Source organism: Leguminivora glycinivorella, chromosome 19 (genome assembly GCF_023078275.1).
Source record: "Leguminivora glycinivorella isolate SPB_JAAS2020 chromosome 19, LegGlyc_1.1, whole genome shotgun sequence".
In the NCBI taxonomy this organism is placed as follows: Eukaryota; Metazoa; Arthropoda; class Insecta; order Lepidoptera; family Tortricidae; genus Leguminivora; species Leguminivora glycinivorella.
The window spans coordinates 10,285,240-10,310,465 of NC_062989.1; the positions used below are offsets into that span (position 1 = coordinate 10,285,240).

Consider the following 25,226-nt stretch of genomic DNA (forward strand, 5'->3'; position numbering starts at 1 on the left):
AAAAATAATAAATCGAATACGTTTGGGGTCTACAGCGACTCCATGGCTGCTCTCCAAACGATACAAAACTACCATTGCCTCCACCCGTTAGCTGTTGAAACAAGAGATAATATAAGAACAATATATCAACAGGGCAAAACTGTAGCTTTGCACTGGATTAAAGCACACGCGGGGCTGGAAGGCAATGAAAGGGCGGATGAACTTGCCAAAGGGGCGGCTGCAGACTCCAAACGCAAACGTGACTATGATCAGTGTCCGGTTTCACACGTCAAGCGAAACATACGAATGGCAACGCTTGACGAGTGGAACCGGAGGTACAAGAGTGGAGAAACGGCAGCAATAACCAAGTTGTTTTTCCCAGACGCATTGGTCGCCTATAGGACCGTACGAAAAATGGAACTAAACCAGCACAGAACACAAATACTAACAGGACACGGTGGCTTCTCGGAATATCTGAATCGCTTCAAATGTAAAGGGAACCCATCGTGTGTGTGTGATCCAGCCATAAATGAGACAGTCACCCATTTGCTCTTGGAGTGTCCAATTCACGCTAGAGAAAGATTTGATCTAGAACAAAATTTAGACGTCAATTTGAATGAAGAAACAATTAGCACAATAATCACTGGAAATGATAGAGAAAAATTTCTTACATACTGTACCAACATTGTGAAAATAGTTATAAAAAGAAACAAATAGTGATATATAAAGTATGTTTCCACACTATAGTATAATATAATGTAATAAACATACAAGAATAAATGTAAATAAACGAAAATTGTATATAAAAGTAATAAATAAAGAACCCTGTGTCGTGTACATAAGAAACCCAAACAATAGAATAAAAATAAAAATAGATAGACTAACATAAAGTAGAAGGGCATCCCACCCTGTCAGGAAAGAAAGATGACGAATGCAAGAAAGACCAAGTATGCAGAATGAAAGTACGAGAGGCATGAAAAGCGAGAACTAGAATGCAAGAGTACATTGATAGCTACAAACTCCGATTATGTTGGAGATAGATCAGAAAAAAAAAAAAAAAAAAAAAAAAAAAAAAAAAAAAGTGTAAGTGCCAATCTTGGCAATTAAGAGGCTGAGAGAAAACTAAATTGTGATAATTATTGCACTACAATGGAAACCATAATCCAAAATTGATTTCTACGACACCCACGAGAGGAAAAGGGGTGGTGAAATTTTTAACCCGACACCAAAGGGACATTTATAAAGCAGATATACTAAAAGAGATTTATAAATAGCTACTCTACACAATCTTCAATAAGTACATTGAGAGAAATTTGCATTGTGAATTTAACAAGTTCGACTTGTTGCGGTTTATCCGTTTGAATCAGCCAAACGTATGTTTAAAACAATATGTGTCAGGTTGTTTTTATAAAATCGACTTCTTGATTCAAATATATTGTCGATTCAAATGACAAGTAGCTTGTTGTTTGAACCAAAGAGCACGTAGGCGCTATTTTAACCAAAAAAACTTGTTGAACGAACATGAAAACTGGTTGTATTTTCTCTCAGTGTACTCGTACGGTGGCACCTACCGCTTTACTCTCCAGTACAGTATACGGCGATAAAGAATGCACATCGATGTTTGGAAAGAGACAATTACCGTCACATGAGGGAGGCGATGGCTGAGATACGCGTTATACTCGTGAACGGATGCTGTCTGTGAAGACTGGTCTGTTTAAGCTTACAGGGGTTATTTATTATACCTAATAAGTAACATTCATTCTGATTTAATATTTCATTGCGACACTTTGTTCGGTTCTCGTTTGTTTCTTTTCTTTTAGTTAATATGTTTACTTCCTGTACGATTTTGACTTACATCTCTAAGAATAATTAGATTAAGTATACATGTTATCTTTAGTTGTAACATTTAGAGTCATTTGCATCTCTAAAGTAATTTTAGACTTCTTTTTTTGTATTTCTACTTTTCTATAATATTATGTGTAGTTAAAAGTTGAAATTCAACATTTCGATACCTTATACATCTCTAATCACTGTAGTAGTTATAATTTAGTTAAGAACTAAGAATTAGTATTATCAATTGTAATTTCAGTTCAACTTTAAATGCTTTGTATATATGACGTGTAAAAGTGCCCCTGTGGCCTATTTGCTGAATAAATGATTTGTAATTTGTAACATAAGCAAGAAAGAGACAACGCTCTACAAAATCGAAAAACGGATGTGCATTCTTTACCTTTACCTAACACAATAGTTTTGAATGAATGTTTGTTAACCAGTTGGCTATCAGTCATATACTTATTGAAATCATAGAGGAATAAGTACCTAATGGAAGAGTTGTAACTCCATACAATAGTAAATGCGGGTTATTTGTATAGGCATAGTTAAATGACATCTAGCGACAATCACACGTCAATCACGCGTCAAATAGCGTGAATTATCAGTACAGTACCACTACTCGATACCAGGTGGCAACTGTGTCTCAACTGCCAAATTTTAATATTAGAACAGTTTACAACTTATATTACAAGCAGAAGGAATTGAAAACAGAATATTAATTAATACTATTGTAATATTAGTTAAAAATTGGTAGGCATTAGACTTTTCGTGTGTCGCGACATTTGAAAAGTAGCAGTACTGATAATTTACGCTAGTTGACGTGTGATGGACGCGTGATTGTCGCTAGATGTCACTTAACTATGCCTATACAAATAACCCGCATTTACTGATGTATTGAGTTACAACTCTTCCCTAATTCCTCTATGATTGAAATGGAAATGTGGTGCCATGATGACATCCTACACCCAACATCTAATGGGTTTCTGCAATCTAATAGCGTGGCTTATTATACCTCAATGCCTGATATAATAAAAAAACAATTATTTCTACCTATTTATACGGTTATTTTCTATGACGTAATGTAACGAGTACCATACTGATTTAAACATTGTATATGTCGCAGTAAGATAGATAAAGCCGTTATATAGTTATAACCCTAGGAGTATAATTATATGTCGTAACATAGTTAAACGAAAGCGATTAATTGCTATCTGACTAGGAATATAACTATAATACGTTACTAGTTTAGTCATATAGTTATATGACTGGATTCAGTTTAGTGAAATGATTGTCGGCAGGAGTGCGACGGTGCAGCCGAGGTAAGGGATATAATTATATGCCGTAACATAGCTAAACGAAAGCACTAGCACTATGTTACGACATATAATTATATTCCTAGGGTTATAATTATATAACGGCTTTATCTATCTTACTGCGACATATATATTAGAGTATGCTTATCAAAAATCATAAAAAAAGAAGTTACCTCTTTCCGCTTAGTTGAATAGAAAAACGAACACACCTTGGCCAGTAAATATAAAAGTCTCAGATTGTGGAAATGAGATTATTCTTAATTTCTCGTTAATTTCTATCATGCTCTATCGTCAAAAACAATGCCAGTTTTTTTAAATATCTACTCTTCTTATACAGGTAGATAGATGACATAGCTAGGTAATATCTTGATTCTAACCCACAACATAGATGGCTTAAACAATATACACAAGTAGATGAAAACAACCAGCCAAGCATGTCGGGCCACGCTCAGTGCGGGGTTCCGTAGTTTTTCGTATTTTTTTCAAAAACTGTTCAACCTATCAAGATCAAAATAATTTTCCTATAAAGTCTTTATAAAGTTCTACTTTTGTGATTTTTTTCCGAAAATATTAACATACATGAAACTACTCAGGTTTCAGTGCCACTCTTGGCAAATAAGGGGTTGAAAGAAAACGAAACTATGACATTGCAGTGACAGGTTGCCAGCCTCTCGCCTACGCCACAATTTAACCCATATCCCCCAGTCGTCTTCTACGACACCCATGGGAAGAAAGGGGGTGGTGAAATTCTTAACCCGTCACCACACAGGCAAATATTAATTTTATCCAAAAACAATTTGAGAACTCGTGTTCATTTTTAAATACCTATCCAAAAAGATATCACACGTTGGGTTGAAATGAAAAAAAAATCTGTCTGGGGGGGGGGTACCCTAATAAATCATTTTTTCCACTTTTTATTTAACCACTTTGTCGGCGTGATTGATATACATATTGATACCAAATAGCTTTCTAATGCTAACGGTCACTGAGATTATCCGCGGACGGACGGACGGACAGATAGACATGGCAAAACTATAAAGGGTTCCTAGTTGACTACGGAACCCTAAAAACTAAAAAAAACTTAACTATTTTATACTTACCCTACTTGTTTAGTACATTATAAAGCCATGTGTCGTGGCGCAGAAGGCGCTGGCCCTATAAAAAACTTTAATCTAAATTTCTTAAGCTATATCTGTCATGAATAGGTTATGTTTTGAAATAGGTAATTTGTCAGTCTATTCATATTCATATTAATTTATTCATAAAATTAAATTAAATACATTTCTTGCATAATGCTTTAAACGCATTGGGCAACAAAGTTATTTTAAAACTGACCCAACAGGGCCAGCGAACTATGTAAATTGGATCATAAATTATCTGCCTTGATTAAGAATCCAGAATTATTACATAAATACATACATATCACGCCTGTAAAGGGGTAGGCAGGGCACATGAACTAATAAGTTTCAGTGCCACTCTTGACAAAAAGGGGTTGACAGAAATCCAAATTGTGACATTCCAGTGACAGGTTGACAGGCTCTCGCCTACGCTACAATTTAACCCATATCCCACAGTCGACTTCTACGACACCCACGGGAAGAGAGGTGGTGAAATCAATCAATTATTATAATGATTAATTGATTATTTTACTGAGCAAAACCGCCCTTTTACTTTCTTTGTACTATCCCTACGTAACGGTCAGAATCATATTATGTGCTTATTATTATTTGTTGACCAGTCTGGCGTAGTCGGTAGTGATCCTGCCTGCTAAGTCGATGGTCCTGAGTTCGAATCCCGGTAAGGGCATTTATTTGTGTGGTGAACACTGACATTTGTTCCTGACTTATGGATGTTTTCTACGCGTATGTAGGTACATTGTGGCCTGCTAGGTCATAGTAGGTACAAGTGTTGCTTATAGTTTGGGGCTAGGTTGATCTGTGTAAGGTGTTCCCACAATATTTATTTATTTATTTATTAGTTTAGGAAGTATTGGTTCTTATAAAAATCCAACAGTATAAATATTGCGAAACCCTGCTTATTAAAAAGGTACCCATAAAAATGCTAATTGACATTCTCACATAAACAAATGTCACCATGTCACCGCTTAACAATTGAGTCAATTCAAGTTCACCTCGTGACATCGTTACCTAATAGTGCACTCAAAGTAATTGACGTCACTTAGAATTACGTTAGTAGTAATGTGCATATGGCTGAAGTTTAGTTACAGCGCTTTCGCTTTGCTCAGAATCAAGGCACACCTCGGACAATGCCGATCAAATATATGAAAGAGGCCCGTTCTTACGCACACAGTCTCAGCTCGTGCAGGTGAACGACCATGCGAGTATGAGTGAGATATGACAGGTCGACTGGTCGCGCTTTTGACAGGTGGTACTGTGAGATAACCGAGAGCGAGTGGGTGGCACTTTCGGCGGGGAGCGGGAGTGGCCATACTGTACGATAGTACCCTTTATTATACTGTTATTAAAGCCTTTAGACAAGTAGACAATGGATCACGCCCGGTATCGCCACTAGTATCGTAATGTACTATGTTGGTGCGGCTGAGAAGCACGGTCTTGACACTAGATTCGAAGAGGAAGATTTTAACGCAACGCACTTTAAATCCCAAACAGGCTTGAGTTGAGCAATTGCAGCTTTTGCCTTTTTAATTCGTGTATGAAGTAACAAAATTAAATGTTGTGTTTTCATATGAAAGGCTTGTCGAATAAATTTTATCCCGTACTTGGGTCGTGCGAATTTGGACAACGGTCATGCTGACAAACTGCTGACATCTTTGAAAACATTATTATGAAGGTTTAAATATTTATCTCACGACTTTACTTCTTACAAAATCTTGGAAACATACTTAAGTATACGTCATGCATAATTATAGTTATTAGGTTGTGTTATAAACATCTTATTATGCACAGCACGGTTATAGTGGGTAAATTGACCTCGACTTTACAGTGGCGTGGAGAAAAATGAGGCAATGTAGGTAATTTATGAGGTCAGTTATGGAGTTTCCCCACCTGAGATGTTACTTGCATTTTTATCGCGTACATGTTAAAAGGAACGTGGTTAGATTACGCTCTTTGCTCTGAGTTAGTGAGCTCTAATATAATAAAATCTAACAGCAATTTTAAAATGTAGACTACGCTACGTCGTTCATCATTATTACAAAAACAATTATCATCATCAAGTCCACTTTATGAAAGTCCTCGTTTTCGAAAGAAACTGCTCAAGTTTGTCCATACATGTGCCTTTAAAATTTGAGGAGCTCCCTCAACTTTTCATGGATCCCATCATAAGAACAGCTCCAGATTAATATGGGACCGCCTTGGAGGCAGCTCCTTTCAAACAAAAAAAAAATTAAATCGGACCACGGGTCTCGGTCTTAGGATGAACTTAGATAAAACCAAGGTTATGTTTAACGAGTACGCTGATCCGGGACCGATCGCAGTTGATGGAATCTCGCTCGAGGTTGTTCTAGAGTATGTCTACCTAGGGCAAACTCTCCAACTAGGTAAGAACAGCTTCGAGAGAGAAGCCAACAGAAGAATTCGGCTGGGCTGGGCAGCATTCCATAAGCTTCGCGGAGTCTTCTCGTCACCCATCCCACAATGTCTCAAGTCGAAGGTCTTCGACCAGTGTGTCCTACCTGTAATGACCTACGGTGCCGAGACGTGGGCACTCACGGCTGGATTGGTCCACCAATTCAAAGTCGCTCAACGAGCTATGGAGAGGGCTATGCTCGGGGTATCTCTGAGGGATCACATCAGAAATGATGTGATCCGTCACAGAACCAAAGTTACCGACATAGCTCACCGGATTAGCAAATTGAAGTGGCAGTGGGCTGGTCACGTTAGTCGCAGGACAGACGGTCGGTGGAGCCGAAAGGTTCTTGAGTGGAGACCGCGACTCGGTAAACGTGGTGCAGGACGCCCTGTGACAAGATGGAGTGACGACATCCGCAAGTTGGCTGGTGTTGGCTGGATGAGATTAGCTGAAGATCGGGAGCAGTGGCGTGCATTAGAAGAGGCCTATGTCCAGCAGTGGACGAGGATAGGCTGATAATGATGATGATGATGACGGGTCTCGGAGTAATCAGGTAACATACATAAAATGAATCTGAATATATGAACCTTCTTCTTCATTTTCAGTACAGAAATCGGTTAAAAAGGGCAAATAATGAGTGAGCAAAACGCCTTCTAGAAATTTCGGGTGAACAGAGAACTGGCCCGTATTTTGATCAGAGTATCAGCATATTTAGTAGTTGAGTGTGTTCAAAAAAGGTCAACAACGGGGTTTGTTAAGCACTGAAAATCACTGACAACCGGTCTGGCCTAGCGGGTAGTGACCCTGCCTGCTACGCCGCGGTCCCGGGTTTCGAATCCCGGTAAGGGCATTTATTTGTGTGATGAGCACAGATATTTGTTCCTGAGTCATGGATGTTTTCTGCGTATATAAGTATTTATATATATTATATATATCGTTGTCTGAGTACCCACAACACAAGCCTTCTTGAGCTTACCGTGGGACTCAGTCAATCTGTGTAAGAATGTCCTATAATATTTATTATTATTTATTTATTTATTTAAATCATGACTGTTGATTTTTTGTGATTTATAATTTGTGAATAGTAATGTGGCACGTTCGTTCCACATAAAAAATGAAAAAATCTGTATGTTTATAATTAACATTGATCTAATAAACAACGCCATCTCTCGAGCCGGCTTAACACTACCATGTGTGGTGTGGTCGTCCGGTTTAGTCATGGTCACGCGCCGAAGCATGTCCTCAGGGTTGGCTAAAGTTGAAAACCTTGAAATGTAAGAGGTCGCTAGTGGCGTATGATTGCATCACAGTGACTTACACATGCATCACGGTTGCAATGGTTAAATTCACAGTCATGGACGAGCGAATTCGCCGCGAGTGCGCAGCGAGTTCGCCGCGAGTGCGCAGCGAGTTCGGCGCGAGTGCGCAGCGTCTTCGCCGTGATATCCATTGCAACAGTCTTTAAATCTTCCGACGGTGCCTTTGTTGTTGCTTGTCCATCTGCCCACATTCGTAGATAATAAACTACCACTTAAACTAAAGTGGATATAAATGAATTTGCTGACGAATACAGCATGATGACGTCTCGACTCTCGCGGCGAACTCGCTGCGCGTTCGCTTCGCTGTCAAATCGCCGGCAAATCGCAAGTGTGATAAGGCCCTAAGTATTTTGCGCCGCTCATACGTTCAAAAACGTGAAGGAAAGATCAATAAATATGTAAAGTACACCAACTCGTTTCTTTTAAGACTAGTTCTACGCTGACCAATACGTTGTAGGCCTCCAAATGTGAAGTGTGGTGTTCGTATGTATATATGTGATAATATTTATTACTTTTTTTTTGGTACAAGAAAACATATTAATGGTTACTTTTTTAAATTGTGCTAAGAGAAAAAAATAGAGGTAAAGTCGCCGTCAATAGAACTTGTTGTGAACAATGTAAACAAACCTTGTAGTCAAAATGTCTTTAATTTTCATTCTAACTCATCAGATACTGGCTAAATCCATGTGTTATTTAATCAATTCATATCACATTATGTTCCTCAATCTTTAAAGCAATAAAATTGTGCTAGAATATTGATATTTTATAGAATGGTTTGTTTACATTGTTGACAATTTCTATTGACGGCGATTTTAAGTTCATAGCAAGTTGAGGTACGATAGTACTTTCTTTATTACGAGTATACGGTGGTTGAGGTAAGTGTCAAAGTTATTTTTTAACTAGTAAATTACTCGTAATGTGTATAAGTAAAATCGCCGTCAATAGAAATTGTCAACAATGTAAACAAACCATTCTTTAAGATATTAATATTCTAGCACAATTTTATTACTTTAAAGGTTGAGGATCATAATGTGATATGAATTGATTTAAATAACACATGGATTTAGCCAGTATCTGATGAGTTAGAATGGAAATTAAAGACATTTTGATTACAAGGTTTGTTTAAATTGTTCACAAGTTCTCTTGACGGCGACGTTATGGCCAGTTTGTAAATAAATTGCAATGCAATGCAATGAAAATAACAATGCTTTATTTATTTATTTATTTATTTATTTATTGGTTATGCTTTAAATTTAACAAGGCTGTAGCCAGAAATAAGTTAATTATCTTGGCAATAATTCATTTGCGACACTAATGTGCCGCAAAATCATCTCAAAACGAAAACCAGTCAACGATTAACTAAGCTGATTAAGAAACAATTTTTTTATTAGTAAACTTCTAGCAAAGATAATTTATGTAGGATTTACAGACTCCATACTAAGAATCGTACCTCATTTTTTTTAGCGCCACCTATAGCGCCATCATACTGTCATAACTACACTGATGATACCTACAAATTGATTTTTTTCAAAATCCGTACTGACTTAACATGATATTAAAATAGACAAGCATGTCATTTGTTATTATAAAAAATAAAAACACGCAAAAATATTTCGGAAAAATATGATTTTGATCACTTCCAGGCTGCGAAACAGCGCCATCTAGTTTTAAGCCTAAAAGGCTCATACGTTTCAGGGGTACGCTTTTTTGTATGGGCTATGGCAGTCCCATTTTATATCGTTCTTTTTCTAGTAATACATTAGTTAAATTTAGTTTTCTTTATAAAAAAAAGTAATAGAAAAATAGTTAAAGAATTATAGTCAATCATAACAAATTGCGTTTTGTTTTCAGTATGTTCTTGATATTAGTATCGGCATGCGTGTTGCTGGCGTGTTGGGCGCGGTGGTTCGCGCGCCGGCGGCTGATTGCGATGGCCGACCAGTTACCCGGCCCGCCAGCACTGCCTCTGCTCGGCAACGCTCTGATGATAATGAATAGTTCAGGTTTGTATAAATAACTGGATTTTGTCCACGGCTTCCCTGATCCCTAGCGTTAAATTCGAAAATTCAGTATTCAGGGGGGTAACCATGACGTACTAAAGACGTTCAGTTTAGGTTGAGAGAAAAGGACACAGCTATAGCAGTTACATAGATCCGTCCCTCTCTCTCAACCTAAACTGAACGGCTTTAGCACGTCATGTTAACCCCCCAGTTCTTTATTTGCCAATATAGACACGAAAGCCATGCAAATACAATTATACATTATAAATAGTCAACAATAAAAAGGTAAGTAACAAAACAATAACAACAAACAAAAGATATAATGAAATAATAAGTGAATTAATAAATAAATTAAATTTTTAAGTCAATTGTACAAGTAATAATAGTAATAAATGTCAGTTTCACTTACCATTTGACCGATAAAATAAATGCAATATTAAATGTCAACCAGAAAACTCTAAAAACATGTATGAAGCTAAATGAAATATGATGAGAGGGATTGCGGAATTCTCCATAAACTTCCATCCCCCATTTTAGGGAAGTGGGGGAGTAGATAAAGATAAGATAAAAGACATTTAATTTGTGACATTAACAACACGTACGAGTACGTACATGTACTATCAGCTGCAAAAGTGCATGGTGAATTTATCAATGAATTAATTCATAATTTCTCCATGACTTTTGCTGCTGATAGTACAAGCAACAGGAAAACAAGAAACAGAACAGGCCCCGTAGCCGAATGGCATTTCTACGACGCGAAACGAAAGCGAAACGTCGCGAAAGGTAGTCTGGCTCTTTCGCGCCAATTCGTAAGAGCGATAGAGATAGATATCTACGAGCGTTACGTGAGCGTTTGTGCATTCGGCTACGCATGCAGAGCATTAAGTGCGCATAACGAAATGGACCCAACTCAGCATATTGCTAGCTGAAAGCCAGCGCTGGTCTTTCGTAAGGCTAATTCGGAGATGTTACGACAGATAACACATACAGAACAATAAAGAGAAGAGATCGAAGTTAGAAAGAGACAAAAGGTAGCCTAATACCACTCTCCATCCCTTAAACTATCTCCACTTAAAATAAATTAATAGTTTAAAAAACACTATAAAACACGCTTTTATAAATGCACGTAAAAGCCAAAAATAAATTATGGATCGTTCAAGTTGTCTCTATTTGTGAGCTGAAGTTTAAAAACTATGTGCTTTTAATTATAATATTTGATTGTAAAAGCGTGGGGCGCTGGAACAGGAAAGACTTTTTGTATAACTTGCTGATAAATCAAATTATGCTATGTTACGGGAAGGAGGTTACACAGATTGACGCGCTAACTGGAGTTGCAGCATGACTAGTAGGTTCTACATTAAACAGTCAAATCAATTAAAAGTCAGTGTTCAAAGTAGGTACCAGTTTGTCGAACTCAGACAAAATATGCGCTAGTAGCGAGGAGAGTCGACAGTCACCGACACTTAGAACGCCGCTTTTTTCCGGTAATCAAAGTACAAAAGGGAAAAGTGTCTACAGTGACAGGATGCAGAGTTCTTGTTCGTGGACGAGATATCTTTGGTTCTCTTTGGTAACCCTTAGGCGGCATATGTAAACGATATGTTTTTATGCAACTTCATTCGCCAGGAAGTTCGGATTAGTATTTGTTTACAAGAAAGTCTTTCCTGTTCCAGCGCCCCACGCTTTTACAATCAAATATTATAATTAAAAGCACATAGTTTTTAAACTTCAGCTCACAAATAGAGACAACTTGAACGATCCATAATTTATTTTTGGCTTTTACGTGCATTTATAAAAGCGTGTTTTATAGTGTTTTTTAAACTATTAATTTATTTTATACTTTTTAGTCATTAATAATGAAATACTTTCAACACTTATACATAAATTTATTTCAAGTAGGCGGATTTTACATGCCATTTGTGGCTTAACGTGTACTTATTGCTAATTGCTACTTAATAATAACTAGCGGCTACCTTCCTATTACGGTATTATCATAAAAATGTTTATACCTAGTAAGTTATCCGTAAAAGATAGACAATATAGACATGTGCCATCGCGGACTTTTTGAAGACATTAGAGAGACATACTTTCGCCATACATTGTTTTGAAGCTCTCAGCTAGTGGGATTTTGTTTGACTCGATTAGAAAATATTGTCACATTTCAACTAATTCAAACAAAATTTAAGTATTTCTTTTTTGCCGAGCCCCCCTTTATTTGCTCTTAAGGGTCACAGGAAAACCATTACCCAACTTATTTTAAATACAACGTTGATCTTTCTTTTATGCAGGGGGCTTCGCCCCCCGAGCCCCCCTTTGTTTGCTCTTAAAGGTCACAAGAAAACGCTAACCCAACTTATTTTAAATACTGGGGGGGGGGGCCCTTTGTTTGCTCTTAAAGATCACAAGAAAACGCTAACCCAACTTATTCTAAATACTACGTTGATCTTTCTTTCATACGGGGGGCTTCGCCCCCCGAGCCCCCCTTTTCTTTACTCTTAAGGATCACAAGAAAACCTTAACCCAACATATTTTAAATACAACGTTGATCTTTCTTTTATGCGGGGGGCTTCGCCCCCCGAGCCCCCCTTTGTTTGCTCTGAAAGGTCACAAGAAAACGCTAACCCAACTTATTTTAAATACTACGTTAATCTTTCTTTGATGCAGGGGGCTTCGCCCCCCGAGCCCCCCTTTGTTTGCTCTTAAAGGTCACAAGAAAACGCTAACCCAACTTATCTTAAATACTACGTTGATCTTTCTTTCATGCGGGGGCTTCGCCCCCGAGCCCCCTTTTCTTTACGCTTAAGGATCACAAGAAAACCTTAACCCAACTTATTTTAAATACATATATATATATATATATTATATATATTATTATTATATTATTATATTAATATTATAGGACATTCTTACACAGATTGACTGAGGCCCACGGTAAGCTCAAGAAGGCTTGTGTTGTGGGTACTCAGACAACGATATATATAATATATACATACTTATATACATAGGAAACATCCATGACTCAGGAACAAATATCTGTGCTCATCACACAAATAAATGCCCTTACCGGGATTCGAACCCGGGACCGCGGCGTAGCAGGCAGGGTCACTATCGACTGCGCCAGACCGGTCGTCAAATACAACGTTGATCTTTCTTTCATGCGGGGGCTTCGCCCCCCGAGCCCCCCTTTGTTTGCTCTTAAAGGTCACAAGAAAACGCTAACCCAACTTATTTTAAATACAACGTTGATCTTTCTTTTATGCGGGGGTCTTCGCCCCCCGAGCCCCCCTTTGTTTGCTCTTAAAGGTCACAAGAAAACGCTAACCCAACTTATTTTAAATACTACGTTAATCTTTCTTTTATGCGGGGGGCTTCGCCCACCGAGCCCCCCTTTTCGTTACTCTTAAGGGTAACAAGAAAACCCTAATCCAACTTATTTTAAATACAACGTTTATCTTTCTTTTATGCGGGGGGCTTCGCCCCCGAGCCCCCCTTTGTTTGCTCTTAAAGGTCACAAGAAAACGCTAACCCAACTTGTCTTAAATACTACGTTGATCTTTCTTTCATGCGGGGGCTTCGCCCCCCGAGCCCCCCTTTGTTTGCTCTTAAAGGTCACAAGAAAACGCTAATGGGTTAGCGTTTTCTTGTGACTTATTCTAAATACTACGTTGATCTTTCTTTCATGCGGGGGGCTTCGCCCCCCGAGCCCCCCTTTTCTTTACTCTTAAGGATCACAAGAAAACCTTAACCAAACTTATTTTAAATACAACGTTGATCTTTCTTTCATGCGGGGGGCTTCGCTCCCCGAGCCCCCCTTTTCTTTACTCTTAAGGATCACAAAAAAACCTTAACCCAACTTATTTTAAATACAACGTTTATCTTTGTTTTATGCGGGGGACTTCGCCCCCCGAGCCCCCCTTTGTTTGCTCTTAAAGGTCACAAGAAAACGCTAACCCAACTTATCTTAAATACTACGTTGATCTTTCTTTCATGCGGGGGCTTCGCCCCCCGAGCTCCCCTTTGTTTGCTCTTAAAGGTCACAAGAAAACGCTAACCCAACTTATTTTAAATACAACGTTGATCTTTCTTTTATGCGGAGGGCTTCGCCCCCCGAGCCCCCCTTTGTTTGCTCTTAAAGGTCACAAGAAAACGCTAACCCAACTTATTTTAAATACCACGTTAATCTTTCTTTTATGCGGGAGCTTCGCCCCCGAGCCCCCCTTTTCGTTACTCTTAAGGGTAACAAGAAAACCCTAACCCACCTTATTTTAAATACATCGTTTATCTTTCTTTTATGCGGGGGGCGAAGCCCCCCGAGCCCCCCTTTGTTTGCTCTTAAAGGTCACAAGAAAACGCTAACCCAACTTATCTTAAATACTACGTTGATCTTTCTTTCATGCGGGGGGCTTCGCCCCCCGAGCCTCCCTTTGTTTGCCCTTAAAGGTCACAAGAAAACGCTAACCCAACTTATCTTAAATACTACGTTGATCTTTCTTTCATGCGAGGGGCTTCGCCCCCCGAGCCCCCCTTTGTTTGCTCTGAAAGGTCACAAGAAAACGCTAATTCAACTTATTCTAAATACTACGTTGATCTTTCTTTCATGCGGGGTCTTCGCCCCCCGAGCCCCCCTTTTCTTTACTCTTGAGGATCACAAGAAAACCTTAACCCAACTTATTTTAAATACAACGTTGATCTTTCTTTTATGCGGGGGCTTCGCCCCCCGAGCCCCCCTTTGTTTGCTCTGAAAGGTCACAAGAAAACGCTAACCCAACTTATTTTAAATACTACGTTGATCTTTCTTTCATGCTTCCCCCCTCGAGCCCCCCCTTCCCCCCTTTTATTATCTTCCGGCACCATCATCAGGCCTTGAAACCTAATCGTAGTCATAGTTCATTACAAGACTTTTCTAAGAAGCCCAAAAACAGCTAGGATACGATGTTCCATCATGTAGTTCCAGTTCATATCTTCCGGCTCCATCATCAGACCTTGAAACCTAATCGTAGTCAAATTTCATTACAAGAATTTTCTAAGAAGCCCAAAAACAGCTATGATACGATGTTCCATCATGTAGTTCCAGTTCATATCTTCCGGCTCCATCATCAGACCTTGAAACCTAATCGTAGTCAAAGTTTATTACAAGACTTTTCTAAGAAGCCCAAAAACAGCTATGATACGATGTTCCATCATGTAGTTCCAGTTCATATCTTCCGGCTCCATCATCAGACCTTGAAACCTAATCGTAGTCAAAGTTCATTACAAGACTTTTCTAAGAAACCCAAAAACAGCTATGATACGATGTTCCATCATGTAGTTCCAGTTCATATCTTTCGGCTTCATCATCAGACCTTGAAACCTAATTGTAGTCAAAGTTCATTACAAGACTTTTCTAAGAAACCCAAAAACGGCTACGATACGATGTTCCATCATGTAGTTCCAGTTGATATCTTCCGACTCCATCATCAGATCAGCTCAACAGTACCATATTATTGTATTGTCATCGGAACTACATATAGCTGCCAATTTTCATTACGCTACGACTCCTGGAAGATGGTTAAATTAGCTTCCTTAGATTCCATTACATACATAGTTACATACACGACGACCTAATAAAAGCGTGTTAAAAATACGTGCCGTTTTGCACTGAAAAACAGACAAACAAACATTCCCATTTATAATATTATATTGATTCCTAGATAATGCTACGTTTCTCAAGGCCATGGAGCGTAGTTTAATAACCGTGATATTATGTGATCGAATTAAAATAGAATACTGCGCTGCAAAACCAGAATCATTGACGTAGCTGATTCTGACACCAAGCTTCATCATCATCCTCCTTGCGTTATCCCGGCATTTGCCACGGCTCATGGGAGCCTGGGGTCCGCTTTGACAACTGATCCTAAGATTTGGTGCCTACCAGTCTTTACGAAAGCGACTGCCATCTGACCTTCCAACCCGAAGGGTAAACTAGACCTTATTGGAATTAGTCCGGTGTCCTCACGATGTTTTCCTCCACCGAAAAGCGACTGGCAAATATCAAATGACACCAAGCTTAAATAGGATTATACGATTGAACAGGTCAAGCCTGCTGATGCCAGGTGTCTATTTGATTAAAAGTCATAATTATGTTGGTTGCCATTCATTGAAATCATGGCAGACCTCCCAAGAGATACGGCGGGACCGACTTGACGGTTTTTACAGAGACTGATAGGAAACTTCATGGAATAGGAATATGTAGAAAAATATGAAGATATTTTTGCCCAACAATGTTCGTATTATTGTGATCTTTGAAGACTTCATCCATACTTGAATGCTTTACTTTTACGGATACGTAAGTAAGTTACTAGACCTAATAAATTTTTACCTAATTTTCACAGGAATATTCACCGTTTTTGACAATCTTAAGAGGAAGTACGGTCGTGCATTTAGATTCTGGCTGGGACCTGATCTAAATTATGTTATCTCAGAACCTGATTACGTCAAAGTAAGTTTTTCTTTACCCCATGTGGTGACGGGTTAAGAATTTCACCACCCCCTTTCTTCGCGTGGGTTAAATTGTGGCGTAGGCGAGAGGCTGGCAACCTGTCACTGTCATGTCACAATTTCGATTTCTTTCAACCCCTTTTTGCCAAGAGTGGCACTTAGTATCATGTACTCTGCCTACTCGTTTATGGGATACAGGCGTGATTGTATATATGTATGTATGTAAGTATGTTTTTGGCTAATTTCCTACCTTCTGATTGACATTCAATCACTAAATTGCAAAATATAAAGGTAAAAGTACCTACCTAACTAAAAGTGTGTTTTGTTTTTATTACAGACTCTTCTTCAAAGCAAAAAACTGAACGAAAGAGGCCCATCATATAAATACATGGTGGACTTTCTAGGATATGGCATTCTCAGCGGCTCAGGTAAACAAATTTTTCAAACTTTTTAAAATCTTTAATTTCCAACTCTCTCTATAATTTTATTTCAAATGTTGTCCCGTTTTGTGATAATTTATTAGAACCATGCGGGAATTTATTAGAACCGATAATAAATATGATCCATTAGCTATCGTTTGCGTATATCAGCCAATCAGGGTATTCAGGGTACGTAGCCGAATGGCAGAAACGCTCACGAAACGAAACGCTGGTCGATATCTATCTCTATCGCTCTTGCGTATTGGCGTGATAGAGCCAGACTAACTTTCGCGACGCAGAAATGCCATTCGGCTACGGGGCCTGGCGCCGTTGCCACGTCACCGAAACGCTGCAGAAGTGTAGTCCGGCTCTGTCGCGCCAATACGCAAGAGCGATAAAGATAGATAGCTACGATAGAGATATTATCGTGAGCGTTTTGTGAGCGTTTGTGCATTCGGCTACGCACACTGAGTTGTTTAGATTAACTGCAAAATTAATTTTCCGTAATTCGAAAGTTCAATGTACTATGAGCACTTCGTAGATGTCATTGCTCACATCGCTCATACTTGCTCATACGTAATGAGCTTGAGATTTGCCGACGATATTGTATTGTTTGCCGAGACCCTAGAAGATCTCCAAGGCATGGTCGAAGACCTGTACCATGCTTCATTGAAGATAGGTCTTAAGATGAATATGTCCAAGACTAAAGTTATGACGAACATCTCTGGTGATTCGGTTCCAGCCATTATGGTGGGGAACGAAGAACTAGAGTTTGTGAAACATTACGTATATCTTGGACATATTCTATCTTTTGACAAAACACACCAGGAGAAGGAGATTTCTAGGAGAACCCAGCTGGGTTGAGCAGCATTTAACAAGTTGGCGGACATCCTCAAACCTGCTAACATTCCACAATGCCTGAAGACCCGCCTCTTTAACCAATGTGTCCTGCCCACCATGACCTACGGTGCTGAAACATGGACGCTTACTAAGAAGGCTGTGCATAAGATCCGAGTTGCACAGAGAGCTCGGTATCAAGATTCGAAATCGGGTAAGGAATGTCGAGATCCGTCGTCGCACCAAGGTGCAAGACGTTGGTTTCGTCATTACCAAACTAAAATGGAGTTGGGCGGGACATGTTGCTAGGCAGAGTGATGGTAGGTGGACTAAAATGTTAACGGAATGGTGGCCGCTTACAGACGTAAGAAGTGCTTGGCATCCGTTAGCTCGTTGGGTGGACGACATCCGCAAGGTTGCGGGTCACAACTGGATGAGACTAGCTCAGGACCGGGATACATGGCGTACTAGAAGAGAGGCCTATGCTCAGCAGTGGGCAATAAAGGGCTGACATGATGAATGAGCTAATGAGTTGTCACCGCCATCTCTTGACCAGCGTCTGCGCTTTTTTAAATCATAAAATATATGTTAGAAAGTTTATAAAATCAAAATTAATTTTGTAACTAAGGGCATGGTTACGTTAAATAAGTAAGTCAGAAAACGTTCCTTTATTAAAAATGCTTACTTGATGGTAACACAGTAACACACTGTATAAGGTACAGCGGGGCATCTCGACTGGGGGACAAATGTAACTGGTCCATTTTTTTATGTTTTACAATGTTTGCATTATTAAATAGAGTGATGTCCACCGGTTATATATGGTAGATGTGTATAGTGGATACTTGCAGAACTGAACATCATAGTGTAATAATGGAAAAATTAGATTAGTTACAATTGTCCCCCAGTCGAGATTTGTCCCGCTGTACCTTTGGCAATAAATTCTGTAATTTGTACTTAATCTTATTTTCATATTAAGGTCCAATATGGCGTCAGCGCAGAAAGCTGATAAGCTCGAATTATACCATCACAGCTACAAAAAACTACAGCAACGCATTCAATGATGAAACTGGACATTTGCTGGGAACACTCAGGAGTCGGCCTGCGGGGAAATCATTTGATGTGTACGATGAAGTTGTCAAGACGACTACGTACGCTGTTTGCCGTAAGAAATGATTACTATTAGATCCTCGTTTCATAATAGTTATACACCGTGTTTTTATTGGTTTCCGTTAAATTCGACACGTACTTAGGTTAATCATCAGGAACCAACCTGTATATCGCTTTTCGTTAAATTCGAAAAAAAAAATTCCTTTCCACACACAATTAATGAATTAATTAGTGTGAGGGGATCTTAATCATAACATTAAAGTCAGTGTCAAGTGTCTGACGGCAAATGTCAAAACAAATAACATAAGGAAGTGGTAAGGGATGCCACACACGAGTTCAGTATTTTTTTTTTAATAATTCGATAACCGTAAGAGTTACGAAGCTAGTTTCTTAGAGAAATTAATTGTTTTTGACCTAAAGAACCTTTCCTTAAAGTAAACGGAATTCAATAAAAACAGGGTATACAGGGTGTAAACCTAATACGGGCGAACCTTTTAACGGTGGTGAGTATAGGACATAAAAAGTTGAATTAGATAACTTTTACTTAAAATTGAAATATTCTTTTTATTCATACAAATTAATTAGTCCCGCAACGTAATGCAAACACACTCGCGTTAAACGCTCGTTGACAGTTGTCATTGATTGTCATCGCAACCACGTTTACAGTACATTGCTGCTGGGAAATTTTTCAAAAATTAATTATGGGCTAAAAATTAAGAGTAACTCAAAAACACCTCTTAATTAATGATAACAATATTGAATTATATGCCTGGTTTCATTTATCGCCCTTATTACGTTTACGCACTGTATAGGTACCTATATGTGACTGGTGCACAATGAGAGGCATTAAAACAATAGAATTATTTTATGATATGGAAAGAGGTAAAAGGGGAATGCGAGAGAGATCTTTATCTCTTCTTCCTCGGTTCCTCATGGCTGAGGGTCGCGACCACATGAGGTCGTTATTTTTCGCACCAAAGCTCTCCACTCCGCACGGTCTTCTGCAGTCCTCATAATAGGCGCCTGTGTTAAACCCTGGCAGGCCTTCTTAACGCTGTCCACCCAGCGGGTCGGTGGATGGCCACTTCCCCGTCCTCCATCCACCATGCCAACCATAATGCGTTTCTCTAGGTTTCTTTAGGTTCTTTATCTAGGTACTACAATATGTACAGATATATTCTAAATTCGAGTAAGAGGTAATATCAACCAGTGATTGACTGTCAGTTGACTTTTAAAACGTTCGATATTTGAAACGAAACAAATGACTGATCGATGATTTACATCATCCCAGATATGATTCTTTCTTTGTAACTTTACTAAGGCTCACTTGCACCAACGAAAATGTAAGGTTAACCCGAGGATTATCCCACCATTTTATATGGAATTTGACATTTGTCAGGCCACTAATCCTGAGAAGACTTGACCCCTACCGTATCAGGGGTCGATTCTCCATACAAACGCGCTCGACTATTTCCTCCCGAAGAACCGAAGATAGAGCATTGATTATTTCAACACAGATTGTTATTATTTTTATCTGTGTCGGACCGTTTTGATTTTTGGGCGGATTTTTATTTTGTTGTAGCGTTTTGAAAAACTTGTGGTTTTATAAATGTTGTTAGTTTGAATGATAAAAATGGTTTTTTCGTGTTTATTAGTCATTCATCTACATAAAATTCAATGAAATCAATAGCATTTGTGTAAGAACTGAGAAAAAAATGAACTTTAATCGGTGTTTCTGGAGCTGGGTGATCCACTGAGTTACAAACTTAATAATGTATAAAAATAACAAAAAAAGACGCATATATATGAAATCTTTTATTAATATTAAAAACCTTAACAAAATTAACTTAATTTTTTTTAAAACAGTAGAATAAACACAAAAGAACCCTCTAAAAATCACTTTTACATATCCACTGAGTGACATTATGGTCAAAAAACTTCAAAACTTTTTCGTAAAAACATAAAAATCTGTAGAAAAATTAACTATAAACTCCTATTAAATGTAAAGAAGATGTTAGATTTATATAATATCATACTCACAGGTAGGTAAGGCTAACAAAATCTTATAAAAATTTAAATTTACGTCTAAGAAATTGCTAGGACAATTTCTCAGTGGAACGTAACATAAAACTAAGGGTGCGATCAACATGGAGCTATTTAACTACGTCAAACGATTAAGCAAACTGTTTTTACGTGGATGTTAATATCTCAAATGATTTTTTTTTTAATTAACTGAGCTTTTTCAGAAAAAGTTTACATATTCAGTGTCTTCAAAATATGTATTTTTTGGACTCATTTTAAAACGTAAACTGCATATTCCATCGCATTCATGAAAATAATAACACTTTCCATATAAAAAAGTGACCATATTTTTTTTCATGTATATGATGTTAAAGTTAAAGCATAAAGTAAAATGAGCCCATAATGTAAATACTTTGAAGAAATGTGTGAAACGTACACTTTTTCTTGAAAAGGAAACGAAGCCAACCACAATAGTTTTATTATTTAAATAGTAACAATATATTATTCATTATATTTAAAAAAAGAACGGTTTAACTTAAGTTTATTGTAACGCTATCATCGTATCCTTCGTCAGATATGAGTGTTCCCGGCGGTTACACTCGTACACTTCCATTTATGCCTGACGAAGGTTTACCGATTCCGTATTAGTTAGTCTTTAATGATATATTAAGTGGTGGCAACTGTATTGGTTCATAAATTATGTATTTACTTTAGCTATAAGAAACATGTACCGTTTGTGCCCAAATAAACATTAAAACATAAAACAAAACATATTTCTTGTCAGGTCGAAACTTCAAAGGGTCATATGTTACGGATGGAAAAACATCATAACGATAATACGATATAAGTACGAGAAGGGAAAGATAGTAACTCTTGTCAATTTAAAACACTCCCTTCGGTGTTTTAATTTATCGCCACTCGTTACGAATTTCCTCTTTTAATTCCACACATGTATCGTAAAGTACTAAAGTATTGAGTAAGATGGAAACCGTAAAAATATAAACGTGTACTTATAACGCGGCTTTATCGTTCCACTGAGTTACTTTTTCATCCACTGAGAAACAATATTTCTCAACGGAACGTAACGGTTACGCCTTTGAGAAACAAAATTCTGGTTGTAAATTAAACTATACAGACTCTTCCCATAAACGTTATATATTATTAAAATAGATAAACTAACTAGTAATATGAACAGGTAGTTTCTTAATAAAATATACAACATACCTTCGAAAACGTAGTCACTATGTGGAACTCAGAAACGGACCTCTAAAACACGCTCTAACAAATCCTTCTTTCACGAGTTGTGACTTGCGACTGACAACAAATAACCAATATGGCGTACACGGCAAGACATTATAATGTTGCCAGAATAAAAAATAACCTACCACTTTAGTAGTAAAATAAGTAAATATTGACGAAATTGCTCCGTAACTCAGTAGGATTTTCCACAGAGCTACTTTTTGTTGTTTATGTTTGAAATGATTTTTTAGTAATCTAAAACTATTTATGATAGATAAAGCGTTATTTAAATTAGAAATTAATGTACAAAAAAATATTTAAGTAAATAAAAACATATTGTTATGATACAAAAATAACATTTTAACGCATATGAAACATTTGTACTTCATGGTAGGACATGGGAAAAACAACACTTTTGTTGACTTCAAACAGAAATTTTTATAAAAAATATGACTAATATTCATTCAAAACTAATAATTTCTGAAAGGCAATTTATTTATTTATGCATAAATATCAAACGTCTGTAAAAAAGTTATATAGAATTTGTGCAATCTTTGTCAGAAGAGGTAGGACATGCCAAATTTGGTACCATACAACAAAAAAAAAATTGCCCTTTTTGGATATTCTGCTTTTTAAAGACTCTAGAGCCAATCAAATCAAATCATCAAATCAAATTCATCATCATCATCAAATTTCCAAAAACGGCCTTTTTCATTGTGGCGCAAAAAAGATGTGATACTCAAGATTGGTAACAATTAACCAAAAAAGCTAAACGGTCCGACATAGATTATTTCATTGTTATTCAGATTCTCAAATTTCGTTCCGATTGATTTAGTTTTGAAGGAGGAAAGAGTCGAGAGCGGAACCTCGATTTTAAAGATTTTTTTGAAATATCTTTTGAAGTTTTGACTGAGTTGTTCTTAATTGACATTTTTTTTTCGATATATCTAGTTAATAACACTTGTATATTTAACTAAAATTCCCAAGTTGAAAGGGGGGGGGGGGGGGCTCCTTTCCATTTTAACATTTTCGCTACCGTATCCTCTTAAGTGGTTGGCGCAAGTGGGCCTAAAAGATTAATAGCCTAAGACCGGTACGATATTTTTGAAAATAATTCTATAACAGTAGTTTTATTTCATATACAGCGCTTAATCGCAATTTAAAAAACCTATATTTTCGAATCCACCAATAGTTTGGAATGGAAGATATTAAAAAAACTACGCCCAGAAAATAAGCGTTTTCTTTCAGCAAAATACCTCACAGTAATTTAATGGTGGAAACATGTAGAAAAAACCGGCCAAGTGCGAGTCGGGCTCGCGCACAAAGGGTTCCGTAGCAGCAAATATAATAAACTTATTATGTCAATTTATACACCTGCCAAAATTACAGTTAAATCAACCTATCTCAAAAACTATAAGAGATACTTTGATCAAACCAAAAATCGTTGAAAGAGTTAATTAGCATGCATCACCTCTATTTTTTTTAGAATTTTATACCCCGTAGTTATAAAAATAGAGGGGGGGGGGACATACTTTTTACGACTTTGAGAGCTGATATCTCAAAATCCGTTCACTTTAAGAAAAATGTTTTTTAGAAAACTTTATATCATTTTAAAAGACCTTTCCATTGATACCCCACACGGGTATGTACATCGAAAAAAAAATTTTCATCCCTCAGTTACATGTATGGGGGGCCCCACCCCCAATTCTTTTTTTTACTATTTAGTGTCATAATTTTGTAGCGGTTCATACAACACATATTCCCATCAAATTTCATCACTGTAGTACTTATAGTTTCCGAGTAAATCGGCTGTGACAGACGGACAGACGGACAGACGGACAGACGGACAGACGGACAGACGGACATGACGAAACTATAAGGGTTCCGTTTTTGCCATTTTGGCTACGGAACCCTAAAAAATCTGTTTTAAGGTTTACAACCCGAAGCCACCTAAACATATGACGGGAAATAAGACTATTTTTATTGATATAGAATTTTTGAATTTTGTCTAACGTGCTCTAGAGCTGATATAATAACAGATATTTTTAAGCAGAAATGAATAGGACATAATTTTTCAGATATTTAACATATAAAAACCACCAACATATTTATATGGAAATAAAAAATCTAAATATTTGACCAGGCAAATTCGAAACAGATAATAGTACGAGGTTGACTTTTATTGTCCCTATTTAACAATATTAACAGCATGATAATCCACCCAATAAGTTTGACCTTATTTAATACTTTAATTTAATAATATATTTACATTTTTTGCGTGGTTTGGTTTGGACCTTAGTGTCTTACATTTAGGAATCTATATGGCAAACCACCACGCCAGTGGAGCTGGGCCGAGAGTAGGTGATGAGCCGTGTCGCATGCTTTTTATTCTGTTCTTCTATTACACATTAACGTAAATGAGGAGGCACACTGACATTTTACCCCGCCAGGCGGCGCCTATGCAAGTCTAGGCATGTCACTGTCATTCATATGTGAGAGAGAGAAAAAACATAATTATCAGCTTCTCGCTCTGACGTCTCACGGACTAATAGAGTGGCGCCATCTGTCATATCCTTTGAGTGTTCCTCCTCATTACATGCCTGTTTCTACATAAGTAATATTTTAGGTAGATTAAAAACAGATGTTTCCCACCGATAATAAAGTCCAAAGTAATTTAAAAAATTACATATCTATTTTAGGCATGCGATTTGACAGTCGTCGAAAAGAGTATTATACTTGTCAGTACATACATCTATCTCACGTTTTTCTCTTCTACCACTTGACAGATCTCCGTCATCTTGTGAAATGTATTCTTCCATTCTTCAGAATCGTTGAAGCAACGCTTGTTACAAACACGCGAAAGCTATGCAAAGTCTAATTTCGACCCATATGTCACGGCCAGGTATAGCCCCGGCGATTATCGTTAGACTTACAAGCCACAGGTCACGAGTTCAAATCTCAGTCGTCGCATACGTAGATATTACAGCTTTTTAATTTATTTTTTAGGGTTCCGTAGTCAACTAGGAACCCTTATAGTTTCGCCATGTCTGTCTGTCCGTCCGTCCGTCCGTCCGTCCGTCCGTCCGCGGATAATCTCAGTAACCGTTAGCACTAGAAAGCTGAAATTTG

General features: G+C 37.7%; 1 protein-coding gene across 5 annotated transcripts in view; it reads left to right on the forward strand.

Moving 5' to 3' along the window:
• The first annotated feature begins 8,362 nt into the window (after positions 1-8,362).
• The window catches only part of LOC125236672 (cytochrome P450 4C1-like), a 28,546-nt gene continuing 11,682 nt past the window's right edge, over positions 8,363-25,226 (forward strand). The window contains exons 1-6 of one of the 5 annotated variants that reach the window (XM_048143568.1): positions 8,442-8,479; positions 8,814-8,871; positions 9,848-9,999; positions 16,368-16,474; positions 16,811-16,901; positions 18,706-18,891. In XM_048143568.1, the coding sequence (XP_047999525.1) occupies positions 9,849-9,999; positions 16,368-16,474; positions 16,811-16,901; positions 18,706-18,891 (535 nt within the window). In that variant the 5' untranslated portion in view covers positions 8,442-8,479; positions 8,814-8,871; position 9,848. Of the gene's footprint in view, positions 8,492-8,589; positions 8,614-8,813; positions 8,872-9,847; positions 10,000-16,367; positions 16,475-16,810; positions 16,902-18,705; positions 18,892-25,226 lie in introns of those variants that run through there. The other 4 variants (XM_048143567.1, XM_048143569.1, XM_048143570.1 and 1 more) reach the window with 4 other exon arrangements.